Source organism: Zingiber officinale, chromosome 3A, assembly GCF_018446385.1.
Source record: "Zingiber officinale cultivar Zhangliang chromosome 3A, Zo_v1.1, whole genome shotgun sequence".
Lineage (NCBI taxonomy): Eukaryota > Viridiplantae > Streptophyta > Magnoliopsida > Zingiberales > Zingiberaceae > Zingiber > Zingiber officinale.
Window position 1 is genome coordinate 50,637,447 of NC_055990.1, and position 18,782 is coordinate 50,656,228.

Genomic DNA, 18,782 nt, shown 5'->3' on the forward strand with positions numbered 1-18,782 from the left:
TAGTCTTTCGTGGGTATGGGATCATCCACCACTGCCGAGTCAAAGTCTTTCAAAGAAATCAGATATTTAAACTTCTCACAGCAAATAAGGTTTAACAATAGAGACCTCAATAGAAACACATTATCGAAACATGAAATCAAAATGAAAATCGATAACAAAAATGATAATTAAAATTTATAACCTCTTGTATTTGGTTTTACAAGATCTATACAAAAGGATGCGCTAGTTATGATGCGAAAACTTATAACTAGTTATACCTCTTGTAACTTATAGATCTCTTGATCTTCTATTATATCCTCTTCTCATCTCGGACGTCGTGTGAGCGACGATCTACCAAGACAAGAATCCACACAAGCCTTCTTCTTCCTTCCAAGTTTCGGCCACCAACTTTCTCCAAGAGATGATGAAGTTCGGCCACTAACCAAGCTCCAAGGGATGCTAGGAAACAATGCCTCCTTCTTCTCCTTCTTCTCCAAGCATGAATCGGCCATCAATCCAACCTTTAAGTCTTGATGCCACCAGCCATAAAGATGAAGAGAAAAGGAAGAGCAAAGGGTTGGCCACCACCAAGGAAGAGAGGAGAGGAATAGAAGATGTGTTGTAAGGTGAGGCACCTCTACCCTCTCTTTTATATTCCTTGGTCTTTGCAAATAAGGAAAGTTTTAAAAATAATTAAAACTTCCTTATATTCCTTGCCAATGACTAAAAAGGAATGTTTTAAAACAAAAAATATTAAAACTTCCTTTTCTTCTTGTCATGATCGGCCACCCCTCTAAATCCAAACAAGGAAAGTTTTAAACATGAAATTAAAACTTCCTTATTTGGTTCCGGTAAGAAATTTTAGTTAAAAATCTTCTTTATTTAAATCCTTTCAGGGTTGGTTATAAAAGGAAAATTTTATAAATTAAAATATCTCTTTTAAAACATGTGGATGGTTACAAAAAAGGAAAGTTTTATCAAAAATTAAAATTTTTCTCTTAACTACAAATAAGGAAAGATATCAAATCTTTCTCTTAATCCTTTGTAGAAAGATTTTAAAATTTTAAAACTCTCTTTTAAAATCATGGCTTCCACAAAAGGAAAGATTTCAAAATTTAAAACTCCCTTTTCAATGTGGCCAGCCACCCTTTCTTGGGCTCCAAGTTAGGGTCGGCCACAACTTGAACCCATCTAACCTTGGTTTGGCCAGCCCTAGCTTCGGCTCCAAGCTTGGCTTGGCCGGCCACCTTAAGGTGGGTAAGAAGTTGGGTTTGGGTGGATATAAGTCTTTATAAATAAGAGGCTACAATAGGGATCGAGAAGAGGAATTGGTTTTGGTCTCCCGATGAGCTTGAGCATCCCGTGTTCGCCTCAAACACTCAACTCAAGTTCATCAATAATATCTCATTCTACTGAAGAGTTATTATTGCACTACCGCACCAATCCCATATTACTATATGAGCTCCTTCTTATCATGAGTGTGTTAGTCTCCCTGTGTTTAAGATATTGAATGTCCACTAATTAAATGAGTTACTGACAACTCACTTAATTAATATCTAGCTCCAAGAGTAGTATCACTCAACCTTATCGTCATGTCAGACTAAATCCACCTGCAGGGTTTACATGACAATCCTTATGAGCTCCTCTTGGGGATATTATCAACCTAGATTACTAGGATACAGTTTCATTCTATAATCAACAACACACCATATAAATAATATCATTTCCTAACTTATCGGGCCTATTGATTTAACGAACTAAATCGCACCCTTTGATAAATTAAAGAAATAAATATTAAGTATATATGCTTGTTATTATATCATGATTAAAAGTACACACTTCCATAATAACAGAGGTATTGTTCTTTTATATAATCAGTATAAAAAGATACTACCTCAGATGGTCCTGCTCAATACACTCATAGTGTATTAGTGTAATTTATCAGTCAAGATAAACTAATACCTAATTACACTACAATCACTCCAATGGTTTGTCCCATTCCATCTTTCATGTGAGCAACTGTTTATAATTTATAAGGAACTGATAACATGAACTTCTGTGTGTCTCCTCACACCATGTTATTTACAATATAAATTAAATGAACAATTACATTTAGCATAAATGTAGACATTTGACCAATGTGATTCTTATTTCAAAATAAATGTTTACAAAGAACTAGAATTTTAGTATACACTCTAACAAAGGCCGCATACGATGCAAAGGCGATGCAGAGAGGAAAAGGGGGTGGCTGTGGAGAGGTTACATTTATAAAATATGGAAGCAAAAAGGTGGAATCTGCCACGCCAGCAGCCCCACACGATCGGTCTCACGACCATCTGTGAGGAGATAAATTGGGAAGCTGTAGTTGGCCAATGCGGAGGAGGGCTTTTTTCTTCGACTCTGCCGAGATTCGAGCATTTGTCCTATGGTAGTAACTCTGCTCCGTATTAACCAACCCAACTTTACATCGGGGCGTACAATATGTCATTATAGATGGTCTAATATGATGTTTTATTTTTAAAATTAATGAGTGTTGTTATAAAAATATTAATAATTACATTTTTCATAAGTGTCATCAAGAAAGTATCGTTATAAGCCTTATTTCTAGTATTGAGTGATTGTTATTGTACTAAACAAAGGATGAAAATAATTAATTATTCAACTTGGTTGATTATGATCATTGATGGAGCGTATTAATTGAGAGAGTTTAGAATTTAACTATGGGACTCAACTGATTAGTTAATAGTTGACTGATGATAATTGATAATCGATTGATGTATTTATTTAAGAGAATAAAATATTTAAAATTTGACTTTTAGATTCGACTGAATAGGTAATAATCGACTGATAGTAATAAATCGTCGACGGATACATGTTGAGGTGGATAGAGTCGTTGATTTGTCATATCAAAGTAATGTTCAAATCTATAGTGGATTAATTAACTAATGAGTAAGATCATATGACTGATATATATAAATCAGCCTGAACAACAACTTATAAAAAAGAATTTTAAGATGATTTGAATGAGTTAATTCTTGATAGGTTAGAGACTAAGTGTTGTTGTATTTCTTACCATTAAAAGACTGATACTTTAAACTTATGATTTTTTTAATATATTTTTAATATGAGATTTTGATTGTATTTCCAATATCAATATCATCCAAAGATAATCCAATGCAACAAACGAGCAAACAAAAGCAAAGATCATTGTGAAAAGTTATTTTTATTTTTTATTTTTATTCTGTTTTCTTATTGTATTCTTAGAAGAACAAGGTGCAAGAGATTTCTCCTCCTCCGGAAGATATTCAAAAAGGAAAAAGTTACTGGTAGTAATCTTTAAGACTAGATTTTGGATGTAGTCGCTTAAGATACTATAAATAAAATAATTAAATTAAAATCAATTGTCTATTATATTGAGTTTTCACGTTTTCATTGCATTATGAACGATGACATGATAAAAGCTGTTCACCCTATCTCATCTGCATCGGTTCTAATATACAAAATATAATAGAGATCGTATTTAAAATTTAAATAGTTTAGATCCATATAATTAAAATTGATTACATTATCTAAATTAATTAAAATTGAAAAACCAAGGTAAATAATAAGTCAAAAAATCTTCATGGTACAGAGACGAATATTTACATGTAAAATTTAGTAAATATACACTCATCTAATAGTTTTTAGAAAGTTGATACATAGATTATAAAATTAAAATTTAAAAATGAACAAGTGAGAGTATACTATATATGAACACAATTGAAATGGAGTGGGAATAATAGGTAAATTTGGTAAATAAAAATATTGGAATAAAAAATAATTTAAAAAAAAACGTCCTTTCATTATTTATTTTTAATTTTTTTTGTTAATTTGGAAAATATCAAACGATGCGCTTTAGTAAAATATATTTATTTGAAGACTATGCAACCCGCCACACCACTGCAGTCGAGTACTATGTTGTACTGCAGTCGTTATTGAAGACAACAAGAGCATAGACCACATAGGCACGTTTTTTTACATAGACAGGCACAAGCAGCAATAATAGGCAGCGACATGGCAGCCCTTTGGATTATTAGTCACAGCATTTGTTGGCGTGGGATTATTAGTCACACCGGCTCTGCACTACCAGGCTTCACTTGCAGCACCTGGAGCATCACGTTCTGTGAATTCCACGACGTCGTGTCCAGGTGACAAACTGCGATCGCCGCCACTCGGCTCCCGTCGCTCCCCTTCAAGTTCATCGTGTACTCCGGGGAAATTTTTAAAATAAGTATAAACAGTAAAATTATTACAAAAATAGGTAAAATTAAAACTTTTTATAAATATAGGTGAGAGGTGCTCATATCCGGAATTTAAATCTCGTTTCTTTTTAAATTCCGGGATTTAAATCCCTGATATGATGAATTACCGGGATTTAAATCCCGATAAATTTTTTTTAATTTTTTGAACATATTACTTTTTTCATGCTTAAGTTTTATTTTGTAAAAAAATTTAAATCCCGGTAATTTTTTTTAAATTTTTTGAACATATTGCTTTTTTCATGTTTAAGTTTTATTTTGTAAAAAAATTTAAGCAAATGACATTAAAAAAAATTACCGGGATTTAAATCCCGGTAATTCATCATATCCGGGATTTAAATCCCGGATATTCATCATATCCGGGATTTAAATCCCGGAATTTAATAAAATAAATTAAAAAAAAAAGAACCGGGATTTAAATCCCGGATATGACCACCTCTCATCTATATTTGTAAAAAGTTTTAATTTTACCTATTTTTGTAATAACTTTACTATTTATATCTATTTTAAAAATTTTCCCGCGTACTCCCTCATCATCCCCTTCCCCACCGCGTGGCAGTGAAACACAACGTACGCGTACGGCTCTGCATGGCAGAACACGCCCAGCCCCTCCCCGCGCATCCTTTCGAAGCTCTCCACGGCGTACCGCTGCATTTCCGCCGCTACTGTGGCGTTCGCGACTGTCGACACGGCGTTGACACAGTCGGTGGCCAGAGCCGAGAGGGCGAAGTCGACCATGGACTCGATGGAGGTGGCGCAGTGCTTCGTCTCCCTTGCATTCGCAGTGCCCTCGCACCGTTCCAGGGTCGCACTCATCTCCCGGGCTTCCTTCGAGTTAGGGTCGATGGAGAGAAGCACGAGAATGTCGGGGAGCTTGTTGGAGGAGAAGGGGAGGACGTCGGCCACGCGGCGAGGGAGGAGGTCAGCGTGTTTGGGAATGGATCGCTTGAATTGCAAGTCAAAGGTGACTCCTGGAAACAGGTCCTTCTCAAGGAAGAACAGAGACCGAGAGGACATTTCGCGGAGTTGCGCTGCGTTGGCGGCGTTGTGGTAAATGGAGGTGACTCCGGGAACCACTACTTCCTCTTCGGACTCCGGCGACGTCCATAAGCCCGGGCTCGTCTCTGCAATTCAATTAATGTATATATATTTGATACGGTGCGTATTTTGGGGGGTCAATAAGATGATGTGGTTCAGAAGTCAAGCCAACGTGGCCGGTCAATAGTCCAACTGACGAGAAGGTCAAGAAGGTCAGAAGTCAAGCCAACATGGTCGGTCAACAGTCCAGCTCACGAGGAGGTCAAGAAAGTCAGAAGTCAAGCCAACGTGGCCGGTCATCAGTCGGGCTAATATGAACAACAGAGAGAGGTCAAAAGTCCAGCCTACGTGGCCTAAGTCAAAAGAGAGAATTATAAGACCCAGCCCTAATAGTAAGTAGTAAATGGACTCGTGGGCCAAGTATAGCTAAAGATGGAAACTACCAGCAGGTCTGCTTACAGACCCAGCGTGCAGGTCGGAACATACATGCCCTGTATAGCAATAAGCAGATGCGGGTCGGAAATCACACCCAGCATGCAGGTCAGGACATACATGCCCTGGATAGCAATAAGCAGATGCGGGTCGGGAATCAGACCCAGCGTGCAGGTCGGGACATACATGCCCTGGATAGCAATAAGCAGATGCGGGTCAGGAATCAGACCCAGCGTGCAGGTCGGGACTTACATGCCTTGGATAGCAATAAGCAGATGCAGGTCAAGAATCAGACCCAGCGTGTAGGTCGGGACATACATGCCTTGGATAGCAATAAGCAGATGCGGGTCGGAAATCAGACCCAGCGTGCAGGTCGGAACATACAGGCCTTGGATAGTAATAAGCAGATGTGGGTCAGAATCAGACCCAACGTGCAGGTCGGGACGCACATGCCTTGGATAGCAATAAGAAAATATGGGTCGGGAGTCAGACCTAGCGTGCAGGTCGGGACATACATGCCTTGGATAGCGGTAAGCGAATGCAGGTCAAGAACTAGATCCATCGTGCAGGTTGGGATGTACATACTTCGGATGACGCAGACGAAGGTGGGTCAGGAGGTCAGATACTACATGACAAATACACCTGCAAGGAATCGTAACCACCTGTCAGAGAACAATCATCACATGTCAGGGAATATTCTAACGGTGGGAGGCTCATACTCCTCTTGGTTCCTCCGCCAGCCTATAAGAGAAAGTCACGTGTCGACCACCGCCAGACAAAGCCTGACATCTGACATTCCCTGACATTCGCCAGGTTCCAGAAGCCTCAGTTGCAGTATAAAAAGGGATGCTTTGTCCCTTACGCAGGTACGCTCACTCGTCATTTTCTTACCAGTCTTTTACTTTTCGTCCTTTCTCTGTGATTTCTGGGGAAAGAGTACCTGACTTAAGCGTCGGAGGGCCTGACCCGAGGACTTTTTCCCTGGTTTCTGGTCTCTAACGACCGGGGGACTCGTCTGCGTGTGTGTAGAGCCATAGCGTCATCATCTTTTCTCTTATAAACCCATGATCTTTCCCATGTATTTTCAATATGGGACTATGTTTGCAACCTTGCAACCCCAACAATCCCCCCCCTCAAACAAAGGACCACAGGCTTCCCACGTCCGATCCTCGACCCACCAGGTCTTCTTGCCCCTCGGTCCATCCGACCTACTAGGACTTCATTGCCTAGTCGCAACTAGGACTTCCTGCCTGGTGTCTGGTCCTCTTGATCCGAACATAGGAGCCCCTACTTTCTTTGTTCGAGGTCAATATTGTACCCACATGGCTCAATCAGACCATAGCTCTTGTGCACAGTCGACGGTTAAACCTTGCAACCCCAACATTTAGTACTTCATTTTCCCTCTGTAAGCTACAGGCGTACTGAACGACACTTAGGTTGGCGGAGCAGGCCTGTGTCAGATATAAGAAGAAAGGTTATAAAAGATTGCAGCAGAGGAGCATAGATGTAGAAAAACTTATAGCAACCATCTGACAAGCTGCTTGATCTAGCCCCCCCCCCCCCTCCATCGGAGCATTCTTCCAAAACTTGCGATTGCCAGAGCGCCAGGAGGCCGCTAAGTCTCCCTCTAACTCGATCAAAGCAATAAGGGGAGGAGCCCCTTCAGTAGTTTCTGCGGCGGCCCCTGAGCCTACAGAGGAAGGCACGCGTCAAAAATCAGTAAAGGAATATTTCTTGCAAGTTTTCCTCCGGGATCTAAAGGTGGACGCGGGAACATCTAAGGGATGGGAGGCAGATGGAGTGGCAGAGCTCCCGGGCTGGTCCATTAAGGGTAAAGGTGGCTGATCGGGAGAAGAAGCTTGTGCTTGCAAAGAAGCCTGCTCAGGAGTTATATCTCGACCGGGAGCCAGGACTGATATGTGGGGCGACACGACAGGGACCTCAGGCCCCATAGTGCTCTCCCGGGCAGGAGAAGCAACCTTGATTTCCAAAGAGAGAAGGGCAACAGAAGAGCGACGGTTGGAAGGGATAGGTGGAGGTGACGCTTGAATAGCTGGAGTCACTCTCTTCCTCTTGCGTTGAAGTTTCAGGCGTTCAGCCGGTCGGGAGAATGCCACTTGCCTCTCCTCAACCTGCTCTTCAGCGGCATCCCCGATCTGTTCTCCACGGGCTTCCTCAATCTGCCCTGCTGTGGACAGATCAGCTTGTTCTACAGCGACCGAGTCTTCCGCGGGAGCCACATCCATGGGAAGTGCCGAAGAAGTTCCTTCCTGGGTCGTCGCCGGCGAAATAGGTGATGGAGTGGAAGGAGCAGATTGCGAAACAGAGGGGCCAGATCGAGAGGAAGCTGCTACACCCTGTTTAAGCTCCTCACTTAGATTTTTCAAATAAGAGGCAGACCGACCCTTAACATCAGAGGCGTATGCTCGGAAAATGGCAGCCTCTGCGATAAGGAAGAAAGATACCTCAGTTAGCGAATAGTAGCTGAGAGGCAAACGAGGTCTTACCAAACGGAGCTCCGATGTCCTTCTGAACAGGGTTGAGCCCAAACAAATATAGAAAACCTTCCAACAATAATACAGAAAAATTAACAAGCACGCCTTGAAGTGCTTCGGAAGCAGGGATACAAGAAGGCTGGTGTTGGTGTATAGGGAGGTCGGAAGGGAGGTCGGGGCGCCATTGTATGGGCCCGACCAGCGGCTTAGGCAGTCTGACAAAGGAAAAATGGAATTTCCACCCTTTGTTCAAAGAAAGCATGTCTGAAAAGAACTTGTTGAAGGAATAGAAGTGGTGAAAGAGATGAACAGTCAAGGGAAGTTGGTATACACGACAAAGAATCACGGTGCCGCAAACTGTCCTAAAGAAGTTAGGAGCAAACTGAGAGACGCAAATGCCAAATTATTCACTCAGAGAAGAAATGAATGGATGGATGGGAAAACGAAGGCCTCCTAAAATCTAGTCTCTAAAAATGGTAACGAAATCTTCCGGAGGGTTAGCAGGATGCTCCTGCGGCGTAGGAACTCGGAGTTCATAGGCGTTACTAAGTTGCAGGTCTGAGCGAATCACGGATAGGTCATGGTCATCTATATCTGAAATGAAGCAGGAATACCAAAGAGTGGTCTTACCATCAGCCATTATCAGGGTAAAGAGGGTTGAGGAAGAGAGTAGTCGAGGAGGAGAGGAGCGCTAGACGAAGGAGCCTAGAAAAGGAAAGGTGCAGACGCCGGAGAAGTCGAAGCAACAAGAAGCAGGCAATCAAAACGCGCAAGGCAATGACTGCGGATGACCTTTAGTGTTTATAAGGGGAGTTCTCCAAGGGAATATCGAAAAGAAGAGTATATTTTTGGGTGAAGCACTTAAAGTCGTCCGATCGTCGAAGAACATACCCTTATGGGGAGGCGTGTACAAAAAGAAGTGGCGTGGGTGGCGTCATCCTGCATAAGCAATAAAGGCAGAGGACAGGTGTCGACCTCCAAGGAGTCGTATTAATGATGGACGTGATAAGGAAATCATGATATGAGGCGGGAGTACGGAAATGCCTAATACGCGATTTTCTCAGGAACCGTTAAGGAAAAGTAGCGGGAAAGAAATTCAAAGGCAGCAGGGCCGGGGCTAAGTGAGATTTTTAATATGGTTATCCTCAACACCACTAATAATATATTTCTTGATGACAGACGAAGTCGAAGCTCGTCGAGTAATTCCCGGTCGGTGGTTAGACCCCCAGTCCGGCGGCATATATACTGAGCGGGAGTTCGACCCCCAGATCGGCAGCACATATCATGATCAAGAGATCGAGCCCCTGGTTGACAACATTCATCTGGGTCAGAAGTTTACGCCTCATGTTTGCAATATATATATATATATCTTAGTCGGGATGTGATTTCTCGGTTGGCTGTTCCAGACTCTCGCCTCAGTGCGAGTTATAAGAGAGCTCTGCTCTCACGCCCAACGACCGAGCTGCTCGGTCGGTTGTCCCAGACTCTTGCCCCAGTCTGGGTTATAAGTGAGCTCTGCTCTCACGCCCAACGACCGAGTTGCTCGGTCGGTTGTCTGCACTCGCCCCATGAAGTTAAGTGAGCTCGCTCACGCCCAATGACCGAGCCGCCGGCCGGTTGTCCTGCACTCGCCCAAAGGCGAAGTAAGTGAGCTCTACTCACGCCCAACGACCGAGCCGCCCTGGCCTCTGTTCTGCACTCTGCACCAAGCTAGTTATAAGTGAGCTCGCCTCACACCCAACGACCGAGCCGCTTGGTCATTGTTCTGCACTCTCGCCTAGTGCGAAGTTATAAGTGAGCTCGCCTCACGCCCAACGATCGAGCCGCCGGCCGACCGCTCCGCACTCGCCCCAATCGCGAAGCAAGTGAGCTATGCTCACCGAACACCGAGCCGCCGGCCTGCTCCGTGCCTCGTCCCGCGAGTTATAAGTGAGCTCGCCTCATGCCCAACTACCGAGCCGCTTTGGCCTACCGTCCCACTCTTCCCCAACAAGAAGTTATATGTGAGCTCACTCACGCCAACGACCGAGCCGCTCGGCCGGCCGTTCTAGACTCTCGCCAAAGGTAAGTTATAAGTGAGCTCACCACGCCCAACCACCGAGCCTGCCGGCCGGGCGGTTCCGCACTCGCCCAAAGGTGTTATAAGTGAGCTCGCTATCGCCCAACGACCGAGCCGCCCGGCTTGTCCTGCACTCGCCCAAAGGCGAAGTTATAAGTGAGCTTGCTCACGCCCAACCACCGAGCCGCTTTGGCCGGTTGTCCTGCACTCGCCCCAAGGGAGTTATAAGTGAGCTCGCTCACCAACGCACCGAGCCGCCGGTCGGCTATTCCATACCGCCCCAAAGCAGTGAGCTAAGCTCACGCCCCATGACCGAGTTGCCGGCCTGTTTCGACTCGCCCCCAAAGCAGGTGAGCTCGCTCACGCCCAACGACAGAGCCGCCACGGCCGGTTCGAGACTCTCGCCCTAGTGCGAGTTATAAGTGAGCTTCTCACGCCCAACGACCGAGCCGCTCGGTCGGCTGTCCCAGACTCGCGCCCCAGCTCTCACGCCCAACCACCGAGCCGCCGGTCGGTTGTCCTGCACTCACCCCAAGGCAGTTATAAGTGAGCTCGCTCACACCTAACGACCGAAAGCGGCCGTCGTTTCTGCACTCGCCCAAGCGAAGCAGTGAGCTCTACCACGCCCAATGACCGAGCCGCTTCTACTGCCTCCAGACTCGCCTCATGAAGTTATAAGTGAGCTCGCTCACGCCAATGACCGAGCCGCCTCGGCCGGTTGTCCTGCACTCGCCCAGTGCGAGTTATAAGTGAGCTCTGCTCTCACGCCCAACGACCGAGCTGCTCGGTCGGCTGTTCCAGACTCTCGCCCCAGTGCGAGTTATAAGTGAGCTCTGCTCTCATACCCAATAAACGAGCTGCTCGATAGGCTGTCCTTGACTCTCGCCCAGTGCGAGTTATAAGTGAGCTCTGCTCTCATGCCCAACGACCGAGCTGCTCGGTCGGTTGTCCCAGACTCTCGCCCCAGTGCGAGTTATAAGTGTAACACCCACGAATTTTTATATGTACATGAATATTATTTTCATTAGAGCATGGAAATAAATAGAAAGAATAAGATAAAAAAAAAGAGGACTAAGAAACAAAATAAAAATAAATGGTAAGAGGTGGAGGCCAAGGATTGAACCATGAACCTCCCACAAATAATGGAGGAAGACTAATGATATAATCACCACTAGGATAATGAGTAACATATGGATAGGAAGGAATAAAAATGGTAGTTAAAGTAGAGAAGAAAAATAAAGCAAAGAGCAAGAGAAAACCAAATTTCCTACCTCTTCTTCCTTTTGGTTAAGAGAAGGAACAAGAAGAAGGCAAGTTGCCTTCCTCACCTTTCCCTCTTCTCATTTTCGTGAGAATCAAGAGAAGAGACATGGGAGAGTTAAGAGAGGGAATTAATGAAGGCATAAATTCCCCTCATGGTGAATAAATGGAAAATGAGAAAGGAAATCTCTCATTTTCTCCTTCTTCCTCCTCCTTCCTCCTTTTCCTTTCTCCACCGAGACCAAGGACTCCCCCATCTCCTTGATCCGAACCTAAATCAAGCATGCTCTCTTGTCCTTATGATATGTACCTTAGGGTAAAAGGTGTTATTAATGTTTTCTTTCCACTTGTATGTTGATTTGAACTTGATTTTCATCTTCATGAACATTCGGCCATGATAGAGTTGAGGGCCTAGAAGGGCTTAAAACCCAAACCTAAGCATGCTATGATTCCCATAAGACAAGATATGAAGCTAATATGTTATGTCATGATCTTATGTTAAGTTGAACTATATTTTTTATGCATATGATGATTCGGCCATGTTGAGGCTTGAGCCCTAGGAAAGTTTAAATCAAGTCTAAGATACTCATGACCTTCTTGATGAAAAGATATGAAATAAATTGATGTTCTTATGTTGCTTGTTGCATAGAAACTTGAATTCTTGCTCTATAACTCTCGGCCACACTTGCTTTTAAGACCTAGGATGCTTAAATTCTAAACTAAGTGGTCCATGTTATTCCTTGTAATGAATACTAAGAAAGTTCTTATGGTCTTCATGCTCTTATGCCACTAGAAATCTAATCCCCATGCTTAACAAGGTTCGGCCACATTAGGTTAAAGGGCTTGAGAAGCTTGAAACTTAGACTAAGAGTACTTATGGTGCTTCTCATGATATGTACTGAGATATTAGTATGAAGTTCAACCTTTTCATGTTACTTGTAACCTAGAAACATGTTGCTAGGGTTTCGGCCATGTTAGGGTTAAAGGCTTAGAGAACTTGGAACCAAAATCAAACATGCTCAAGTTGTTCTTATGAAATATGATGTGGCCATTGTTAGGGTTTTTCATACTTGTATGTTGCTTATAACCCAAAAATGAGGCTTAATGGGTTTCGGCCATGATATGAAAAAAAGAACCTAGAAAGCTTGGAACCTATACCAAACATGCTTAAGATGTTCCTTATGTTCTAAGAAATGTTAAATGTTTAGGGTTCACATACTCTTTTGTTGCTTGCTAACCTAAGCCATCTCTACATGTTTCGGCCACCACTTGTTACTAAGGTTAGACACCTAATTATGTTCTTTCCATGAACTTCACATGCAATGCTTTATGATATGATAAGAGTATGACATGCTGTGATGTTTATTTGTTATGTTAGGTCCTATTCATGATATGCTATGAGCTTAATTTCATGATATGCTGTGTGCTCAATTTCATGATATGCTATGTGCTTAACTTCATGATATGTTGTGTGCTCAAATTCATGATATGCTATGTGCTTAAACTCATGATATGCTATGTGCTCAAATTCATGATATGCTATGTGCCTAAACTCATGATATGCTATGTGCTCAAATTCATAATATGCTGTGTGCTCAAATTCATGATAGGTTGTGTGCTTAATTATGCATGTGATCATGATATGCTGTGTGCTCAAGTTCATGATATACTGTGTGCTCAAATATACATGCTTTAAGCTATGCCTAAAGAGTTGCTTCCCTATAAGTGGGATCAAGAGCACTCTTCATGACATGAATATGACATGAGTGATATGGACTATGTAGATATGACATGCTATTTTACTTTTAAGGCTTGTACCAAGGGTGGGCTCCATAAGCGCCCCGGGGTCGATGGACTAAGAAACGGACCTCGTTAGGGATGGGCTCCTAAGTGCCCCTAGGTCGATAGACTAAGAAACGGGCCTAGTATATATATGTCTTGTAGGGTTCAAGACTTGCTACCTTGGACCTACTAGGACGCGCGCATTTATGTACGTGGTACAAGTCGGGATCCCCTCTTATGTTGAGATTATGTTTAAGTATGTATGTTAATAGTTTTCAAAAGACATGTTGCATATGTTTTCATGATGCATGTTTAAGAATACACCTTGCATATACCTTATGATTATGCCATGATATTTATGATAACGTTATGATATGTCAAGGTGCATTTGATGATCATGTTATGCTATGCCATGATACCTTATGTTTATGCCATGATGTTTATGCTGATGCTTATGACATGTATGATGATTATGTTGTGATTATGCCATGATATGCTACATGATATGAAGAAATTATCTACATGTGATATGACTTGTGTTTTAATATGCTATACGGTTTTTGTGAGTAGGAAAGGAACTTACTGAGCCATGAGTGCTCACAGCTTACTTTCTTGTACTACAGATAAGGGCAAGGGATGGATGAACTAGGGGAGCAGCAGGAGGGGCTAGAAGGACATGTGTGGCAGTGATCTGGCTAAGGATAAAGAAAATACCTGCTTCCACTAAATAAGAATTATGCCTAGTTTTATGTAATTTACTTTATAACTTCATGACATTTTACTTTGTGTTGAGTATCATGACTCGAAAATAAAATTAAGTATGTTATGTGGTTTATGTGATTAGATGATTAGTCATGGTGAATTTTAAAGTCATGAAAAGGTTATAAAATGTTACGAATAAGACTTCCGCTGTAATAAGTAAGTAAATATAGTAAAGTAACCCCCGTGGCCTTGGCAGGAGGGGCGGGGCGTTACAATAAGTGAGCTCTGCTCTCACGCCCAACGGCCGAGCTGCTCGGTCGGTTGTCCCAGACTCTCGCCCCAGTGCGAGTTATAAGTGAGCTCTGCTCTCACGCCCGAGCCGCCGGTTTCGCACTCGCCCAAGTGCGAGTTAGTAAGCTCGCCTCACGCCCAACGATCGAGCCGCCTTGGCCTACTGCTCCTGCACTCGCCCCCAAAGGCAAGTTATAAGTGAGTTATGCTCACGCCTAACGATCGAGCTGCCGGTCGGTTGTCCTGCACTCGCCCAAAGGTGTTATAAGTGAGCTATGCTCACGCCCAATGACCGAGCCGCTTTGGCCTCTGCACTCTCGCCCAGGCGAAGTTAAGTTAGCTCTCTCTCACACCCAATGACCGAGCCGCTCGGTCGGCCTCAGACTCTCGCCCTAGTGTGAGTTATAAGTGAGCTCTCTTATGCCCAACGACCGAGCTACTTCGGCCTACTGTCTGCACTCGCCCCCAAAGGCGAAGTTATAAGTGAGCTCGCCTCACGCCCAACGATCGAGCCGCCGGGTTGTCCAAGACTCTCACCCCAAGGCGAGTTATAAGTGAGCTCTACTCTCGCCTAACGACCGAGTTGCTCGGTCAGCTGCCCCCAGGCGAGTTATAAGTGAGCTCGCTCACGCCCAACGACCGAGCCGCTTACCGGTGTCCTAGACTCGCCCCCAGGCGAAGTTATAAGTGAGCTCTGACCACGCCCAATGACCGAGCCGCCTGGCCATTGTCCTGCACTCGCCCAAAGGCGAGTTATAAGTGAGCTCGCCTCATGCCCAACGACCGAGCCGCTTGGCCGACTGCTCAAGACTCTCGCCCAGGCGAGTTATAAGTGAGCTCGCTCACACCCAACGAACGAGCCGCCCGGGTCCCCGACTCGCCCAGGCGAAGTTATAAGTGAGCTCGCCTCATGCCCAACGACCGAGCCGCTTTGGCCGGTTGTCCTGCACTCGCCCAAGGCGAGTTATAAGTGAGCTATTCTCTCACGCCCAACGCACCGAGCTACTTGGTCGGTTGTCCGACTCGCCCGCGCGAAGTTATAAGGTGAGCTCGCCTCACGCCCAACCACCGAGCCGCTCGGTCGTTTGCACTCGCCCGCGCGAAGTTATAAGTGAGCTCTGCTCTCATGCCCAACGACCGAGCTGCTCGGTCGGTTGTCCCAGACTCTCACCCCACTGCGAGTTATAAGTGAAATCTGCTCTCACGCCCAACGACCGAGCTGCTCGGTCGGCTGTTCCAGACTCTCGCCCCAGTGTGAGTTATAAGTGAGCTCTACTCTCACGCCCAACGACCGAGCTGCTCGGTCGGTTGTCCCAGACTCTCGCCTCAGTGCGAGTTATTAGTGAGCAAGGCTCTCACGCCCAACGACTTTACCGGTCAACTCAACAAGTGTCTTGATCGGGATCTTCCACATGTATGTGAGGCAAGATACAATGCGACTTATTCTTATGCATCACTGCTTACTACTTGTTGGTGAAGGGTAAGGAGAAAAGGAGGTACGCAAGCTGTTTCGTTATTTTTTGCTAGGAATGTTAAGAGTTTGCAGGTGTTTTAATGATAAAGACGTACACAGGAATAAAGGAACGCAGCCACAGAACAGAAAGCGTGTTTTATCTCAGTCAAAAAAAGAGCATACAATAACAGCCTCAATTACTACCGGACTCAGACATTCGATGTGCTCCTTCTAGACGAGTTCTCGCCTGAACCAGCTCTCTCTGGACATGGTCAAGGGTGGCCCGTAGTTGGTCAATGGTGGCGCCCTGTATTCGATTTTCTTCCTTCAGGGAAGACACCTCATCCTCATGCTTCAGCTTCAAGTAGAGGATATGGTGGAGTTGAGCGTGAAAGTCTGCCCTTCAGAGCCACTTCCGCTCGAGTCCTACAGTTAGCCGCTTGCCATAGTTCTTCTAGTTCCCTACGGAGGGAGATCTGTAGATCCTGGCTCAAAGTCTTGTCATTTAAGGCTTTTTCGGCAATCGATGATGTAGAGTAGACCCCTCGGGGGATTCCATAAGCAAGTTAAGGAGCAGGTACGAAAGAGAAAGTGCTGATAAAGGAGTAAAGTGACTAAGCCTTTTAAAAAGAAGAGGAAGGTGAAAGGACTCCCTCAGAACCTGAAGAGTCGCTTGGAAACCAGTGTGGCAGTTAAAGACTAACCGAACTCAGAAGTCGAAGAGTCAATAGAAACAGAAAGTGAGCTCGACTATCTCACATGACGGCTGGATATCCTATAGAAATCAGAAGGATGATGGGTCGACAAAGGAGTTAAGAGACAAATCAGGCGTTCAGAACCCTGGGGTCTAGACAGTCGGACTAGAACCTCCTTCGACTAGACTTGAAGGGGAGGCTTGTGATACGGTGCGTATTTTGGGGGGTCAATAAGATGATGTGGTTCAGAAGTCAAGCCAACGTGGCCGGTCAACAGTCCAGCTGACGAGGAGGTCAAGAAGGTCAGAAGTCAAGCCAACGTGGTCGGTCAACAGTCCAACTGACGAGGAGGTCAAGAAGGTCAGAAGTCAAGCCAACGTAGTCGGTCAGCAGTCGGGCTGATATGAACAGCAGGGAGGTCAAAAGTCCAGCCTACGTGGCCTAAGTCAAAAGAGAGAATTATAAGACCCAGCCCTGATAGTAAGTAGTAAATGGGCTCGTGGGCCAAGTATAGCTAAAGATGGAAACTACCAGTAGGTCTGTTTACAGACACAGCGTGCAGGTCGGAACATACATACCCTGGATAGCAATAAGTAGATGCGGGTCGGGAATCAGACCCAGCGTGCAGGTCGGGACATACATGCCCTGGATAGCAATAAGCAGATGCGGGTCTGGAATCAGACCCAGCGTGCAGGTCGGGACATACATGCCCTGGATAGCAATAAGCAGATGCGGGTCAGGAATCAGACCCAGCGTGCAGGTCGGGACGTACATGCCCTGTATAGCAATAAGCATATGCAAGTCAGGAATCAGACCAAGCGTGCAGGTCGGAACATACATGCCCTGGATATCAATAAGCAGATGCGGATCAGGAATCAGACCCAGGGTGCAGGTCGGGACGTACATGCCCTGGATAGCAATAAGCAGATGCAGGTCAAGAATCAGACCTAGCGTGCAAGTCGGGACGTACATGCCTTGGATAGCAATAAGCAGATGCGGGTCGAGAATCAGACCCAGCATGCAGGTCGGAACATACATGCCCTGGATAGCAATAAGCAGATGGTCAGGAATCAGACCCAACGTGCAGGTCGGGACGTACATGCCTTGGATAGCAATCAGAAAATATGGGTCGGGAGTCAGACCTAGCGTACAAGTCGGGACATACATGCCTTGGATAGCGGTAAGCGAATGCAGGTCAAGAACTAGATCCATCGTGCAGGTCAGGATGTACATACTTCGGATGACGCAGACGAAGGTGGGTCAGGAGGTCAGACACTACATGACAAATAGGCCTGCAAGGAATCGTAACCACCTGTCAGAGAACAATCATCACATGTCAGGGAATATTCTAATGGTGGGAGGCTCATACTCCTTTTGGTTCCTCCGCCAGCCTATAAGAGAAAGCCACGTGTCGACCACCACCAGAAAAGTCTGACATCCGACATTCCCTGACATTCGCCAGGTTCCAGAAGCCTCAGTTGCAGTATAAAAAGGGATGCTTTGTCCCTTACACAGGTACGCTCACTCGTCATTTTCTTACGAGTCTTTCACTTTTCGTCTTTTTTCTATGATTTCTGGGGAAAAAGTACCTGACTTAAGCGTCGGAGGGCCTGACCCGGAGACTTTTTCCCTGATTTCTGGTCCCTAACGACCGGGGTACTCGTCTGTGTGTGTGCAGAGCCATAGCGTCATCATCTTGATCGTTTCCTTCCGTAGGACCGCCTGTGCGAGCCTTTCTACCGTGAATTCAGCATCTCGACGACTCTCCGTGAACTTTTTGCACAACAAGGCCTGCCTTCATCCGACTCAGCTTCCGGACAGGATCAATATTTATTGAGATTTCAAATTAACGAGATCATATCGTAATAAAAATATACATGCATGGATAAAAATCAATGAACCAGGGGGGTGAAGGAGGTCATGGATGCAGCTAGGGATGGGAGTGTTCGGGGAGGCAGTTTTCCAGTAGAGATCCGACGACGAAGCAAGTGCAACTGATGGATGGGCTACGAGTCTGGCGAGGAGCTGCAACCATTTCGATCAATTCAAAATTCACGCGCACACAATTAATTGAAGAAAACAAACAAACGTCATACAAGGCAAATCTATTGAATTAGATTACTGACTGATTCAACCAAACAAGTTCCGTTGATTAATAATACTATGAGTGGTATGAATTTTCTCACCCAGAGGAAGAACAGGATGAGCTGGTTCGCCATGAACAATATAATGCAGAGTAGAAATTGAGGATTGGTAGATGGTTCATGGATACGCACTTTGGTTCACTTATATAGAGAA

At 44.8% G+C, this 18,782-nt stretch overlaps 1 protein-coding gene across 1 annotated transcript; it reads right to left on the bottom strand.

Moving 5' to 3' along the window:
- Positions 1 to 4,778: 4,778 nt before the first annotated feature.
- Positions 4,779 to 18,449, bottom strand: LOC122050414 (BURP domain-containing protein 6-like). Its single transcript, XM_042611318.1, has 2 exons — positions 18,386 to 18,449; positions 4,779 to 5,401 (listed from the first exon to the last, which is right to left on the bottom strand). The coding sequence occupies exon 2, from the start codon at positions 5,292 to 5,294 to the stop codon at positions 4,779 to 4,781; it is 516 nt and encodes a 171-aa protein (XP_042467252.1). The 5' UTR covers positions 5,295 to 5,401; positions 18,386 to 18,449.
- Positions 18,450 to 18,782: the final 333 nt, after the last annotated feature.